At 46.7% G+C, this 4,918-nt stretch overlaps 1 protein-coding gene across 3 annotated transcripts in view; it reads right to left on the reverse strand.

Annotated features, from left to right (window-relative positions):
* The window catches only part of KDM5A (lysine demethylase 5A), a 92,934-nt gene that overhangs the window by 43,883 nt on the left and 44,133 nt on the right, over window positions 1-4,918 (reverse strand). For all 3 annotated transcript variants that reach the window (XM_019515511.1, XM_019515510.1, XM_019515509.1), the window contains one exon: window positions 2,536-2,717. In XM_019515511.1, the coding sequence (XP_019371056.1) occupies window positions 2,536-2,717 (182 nt within the window). The remainder of the gene's footprint in view (window positions 1-2,535; window positions 2,718-4,918) is intronic.

A 4,918-nucleotide genomic window follows, 5' to 3' on the forward strand; every position in this document is an offset into this window, starting at 1 on the left:
GCTAGATGTTGCAGGGCCCCATCTGACTGGGCGGAGAAGGGTGGGGGGGAAGGGGGGGGCGGGCAGCCCAATCAAGCCCTGACTGGCCCAGCCCCATGGGAGAAAGGAGGCATGGCCTGGCCCCAACCTGGCCATGTGGAAGAAAGGGAGCACGAGTAGAGTGACCATCTGTCCCAGCTTAGCCAGGACAGTCCCGGACTTAAGAAGCCAGTCCTCACTGGCTGAGAATTATACTGTGCATCCCAAAAATGGCATGGAGTGATGCAACCCAGCTTGCTAACAGCAGGCAGGCCTGGAAGTCCCAGTTGTCCGGGGTCTCCCTACAGTCAGCCTAGGCATGGGCTGGCCCCACGTGGAGTGTGGAAGCACAGCCTGGCACCAAACCAGTCATGTTGCTGGGTGTGGCCCAGTTCTAACCTGGCTGGAAAGAGGGAAAGGGGGATAGTATGGCCCAGCCCTGCAGGGAGGAGGGAGGGGGCATGGCTCAGCCTCATGGGGATAAGTGGGTGCAGCCCAGCCCCAAGCCAGCTTTACAGAGGGAAAGGGGCATGGCCTGGCTCTGATCTGGCCATGCAGGGGAAGGATCATGGCCCACCTTCACCCAGCCCTGCAAGACTTGGAATTTGGGTATCAGGAATGGATGGCAGTATTAACTGCCACTGTTCTCCTGTCACCAAATTTCCCAGTCAATGGGGAGTCCCGTGTGCCAGATTCCAAGGCTCCACAGGCCACTTTTGGCCTGCAAGTGAGAGGTTAAGTATCCTTGCTCTAGAACATACTCCATAATTATACTTTCTACTAATATCTAACAGATAACAAGCAGGTATTGTAATATAATAGGCTTAAGTGAGAAGTCAAATGCTACACACAGATGGTGATGTTTCCAAATACCATTTTTCCAGGGAAAAGTCTGATAAAACTGTCAGTTATCTGGACAGCTAATCCTAATACCTCAGAAGAGATGTTAAAGAGTTCTCCCCAATGACTAGACTGGGTCTGGAGCAGTCCATTCTCAGAAATCAGTTGGAAGAGAACACAACAACTGAATCTGAGATGGTAAATGCACCACACAATTCTGACAAGACAATGCAGCTGAAAGCAACCATTTTATTATTATACATGATCTATTACTGGAAATCATAATTCTGAGCCACTGGAGAAAAAGCAGCTGACTGGGACTGAAGTGCCGCTTACTCACAGGAAACATATATAGTCATAATAATATGTTAAACATAAGAGAGAATAAAATCACTTGGAAAAAAACCCTCTGCAGTCAACTGCATTCTGAAATTCCTCTTTACTGGAATTAATATAGAATCCATTTATGAAGACATAGCTGCTGCTCTGATATCTAGACAAGCTCAGTTTTTCCAGTTCGTCTTAGTAATAATGTGTTGTATTGGGCTATGAGTCAAAAACAAAGTTTCTATTACTCAAGAACTTAAGCATTATTTTATATCTAAATACATTACAAAAGTACTCAGAAGGCAACCAAAACCTAAAGAAATACTGTAGTCATGAGACTGATTTGTGTTCATTTCAATGCCTCATTTGTTTTCTGAAGACTTCAGTGACACCTGCTGGTAAGACACAGCCAGTAAATCCCAACAAGTAACAATTTTCCCTAATTCACCAGAAGGCACCAAAACCTACCAGAATGATGTAGCTAATAGCATGCAAGAGCCAGTACCTGAATTCTAACCAAATATTCCCCCTGAGCTCTCAGGTCAGATCTTGTTAGCCAGCATACGTCTCCAGAAACTTACAATCTGAGGGCAAAGACATTTTTATACTGTCCTTACCAGCACACAGGCTGGTACAGGCTTTTTATTCTGAATGGGGATGCTTGCTGCAGCTTTCCCTATACACTGCTCCTTTATGACTATGCCTTGTATACTGGGAAGATGACAACGCACGTGGTTTGCTTACAGTGATTTTTTCTTTAAAAAACAAAACAAACAAACAAACAAAGCCCAAAAAAACCAGCCACCTAAACCAAGTTAAGAGTCACTTTGAGGTTCTCTCCAATGGAAATATGATCGATACCTTACATAGAGACACATCTGCTGTGATATCTTGACAAGTCATAAATCAGCCTCCTTTAATTCCAAAACAGGGACACACCAACCTCTAATCTTCACAACAGGATATCTTATAGCTAAGCCAATATAATTATTTGCAAGAAAAACCCCTCAACATGTGTGTACACATGCACACTTGCTTAAAAAAAGATTTACTCAGAACATAATATTCACCAGTATTGGAAAGCTATTTAAACATTCAACCAGAAGGTTGATATTGAGATGCTTTATATAATGATACCTACACCCCCCCACTTTCTATTATCACCAGTTTCATTTCAGGGAAATGCAAAAAAAGAGGAGTTAAGTTCTTTGCTCTTACAAACAACTTGCACAGCATATCAGTAAGAAAGAATACCTGCAGGCATTACTACATAGAACTACACTAGATCTTAACAGTAAACAGAGCAGCATAAGGAAGGAGGACAAGAGAAAAGTCCACAAGTGTCCATACCAGTGCAGGTAATTGATGGAATAGCTCCAGTGATCCTCAATGTGCCAGCAAAATGATGAGAAACACATCCCTACGTAAAGCCAAGGCACCTTCATGCCAGAGATATCTGCATTGATGTGAGCAAGGACTGACTGTTCCAGAATGGGCATGTTATTTAGGTTCCAACCAGAAAGTGCATACTCCTGCCAAAAAAAAGGAGAAAGCTATGAAAAAGTCAGAAGATGTGCAAACAAGCCTCTTGAGAAGGTAACCCCAGAACAAATGATCCGGCCTATTAATTTCAGTACTAGCCAGTGACTGGTATTCTGCCACACGCTGGCTTCAAAACTGGGATATATTTCCTTACATTCGAGCACTTAACAGAACTAGATGCTGATCTAGGGTCTGATTACTTCAATGCAATCTTAATTCTCTTTGTGTATGCTGCTTTAGATCAGTACCCCAACATGCTTAAGATTCCACTTACCCAAATTATTGTGCTCTATCCAAAATGCACTGACACAAAAAAGTGACTGGAAAATGACACTAACAGATATACAAAGGAAACTAAAGTGAAGTATGGCTTTCAATGAAACCAAGAAACCCAAGTTTTACTATGCCCTTTCCTATGATTTCAGCTTAAGGCCCATTTCACTGCAATATGATTCACTAGCCAATTGCTAGTCAAGAATGATTGGAGGGGGAGTGCACCACCCAATGCCCCATGCTGCCACCGCTCTGCCTCTGGCCCTGTGGGCCCTCCCACCTCGTCTGGCTCCACGTGCCCCAGCCCCCTCCACTGGATCCACCTCCTGTCCCACGCAGCCCACCCCACCCTCTGTGGCGAGGACAGCACTGCAATGACAGTGGGGACTGAGGGGCTGGGCCCTCTCCCACCCCTGTCCCCGGTGTCATGGGGGAGGATGCGGGGACAAAGCCCATGTCCAGCCCCGCCTCCACTTCTTCTCTGACACCATTCCCCCCTCCACGTCGGATCTGGGCCCGTTTCTCCCCTTGCTCCATGGTCACTGCCTGTGGGGAGCAGGGCCGCAGGTCCAGCACCCCTCCATCTGTTCCACTGCCACCACCTGCAGGGATGGGAGGCATGGCCAGTGGCACTGGCCTTGCCCCCACCTCCATTTTCACACATTGCACAAAATGGCGGGCAGGGCCAGCAGCACTGGCCCCACCCCCTCCCCTCCACTGTTGTGACCTGCAGGAAGCAGGGGGTGGGGCCAGCAGCCTGCAGGAAGCAGGGCAGTGGGCGGTCCCCTATGCACCTGCCGTCATGAGGCCCCACCATTCCCCCTCTCCCCTCCAGAGGGACGTCTAAAGCATACACACATATTGAGTAATGTTGAGCTATGGGGTCACTGTGTCTTGAAATGCTCTTGACTTTGCTGGGGCACAGCCCAATTAACTATATGTTAAATCATGGGCTTTGGACTAATATCATGCAGAGTTTGTATTATACATAAGTAGATGCAAAGTGGTGCTAAAACTTGCAGCAGCTTCAAAAAAGGGTAACCTGTATCAATTTTGGATGAACTAAGTCTATGGGCACCCACAGTAATTTGCCTATATGGAAATTACTACAGGCATGTTTATTTCATAGAATCATAGCAAATTAGGATTGGAAGGCACCTCAGGAAGACACCCTGCTCAAACCAGTACAATACCCAACCAGATCACTCCAGTCAGGGCTGTCAAGCCAGGCCTTAATCTCCAAGGATGGAGATTCCACCACCTTTCTAGATAACCTGTTCCAATGTTTTATTACACTCCTAGTGAGGAAGTTTTTCCTAATATCTAACCTAAGCTTCCCTTGCTGCAACTTGAGACCATTACTCCCTGTTCCAGCATTTGCCATCACTGAGAACAGTCTAGCTCTGTCTTTTTGGAACCGCCCCTTCAAGTAGTTGAAGGCTGCTATCAAATCCCCCCTCAGTCTTCTCTTCTTCAGACTAAATAAGCAGTTCCTTCAGCTTCCATATCTATTTTCATTGCCCTCTGCTGGAATCTCTCCAACTTGTTCACATCCTTTCTACAACAGGGGCCCACTATAATTTCAAAGTCAGTGTTTTCACTTTAGCCCCTCACTTCCACATGCTCAGGGAGAGCAGAATCTGACACTGGGGTGGGAAGGGGGGAGACACTGCAGGGAGAAAGAAGTTTGGGGGGATGGGGTCAGAGGGCAAGGGGGCTACCTGACCTCTCCAAATTTATTTTCTCAGCTGTAGCAGTGACAGGGGGCCAAATTCAAGGCAAACCTCCAATAATTAGATCGGGGCAGACAATTATCTTCGCCGGAGGGCTGCTTAGCAAGTTTTGCCAAGCTGTCGAAGGCCACATGAGTAACCCCGCCCCTTGACAGGTGCCCCACCCCTGATTGCCATCTTGGGAC

Source organism: Gavialis gangeticus, unplaced genomic scaffold (genome assembly GCF_001723915.1).
Source record: "Gavialis gangeticus isolate Ggan-Ray unplaced genomic scaffold, GavGan_comp1, whole genome shotgun sequence".
NCBI classification, from domain to species: domain Eukaryota; kingdom Metazoa; phylum Chordata; order Crocodylia; family Gavialidae; genus Gavialis; species Gavialis gangeticus.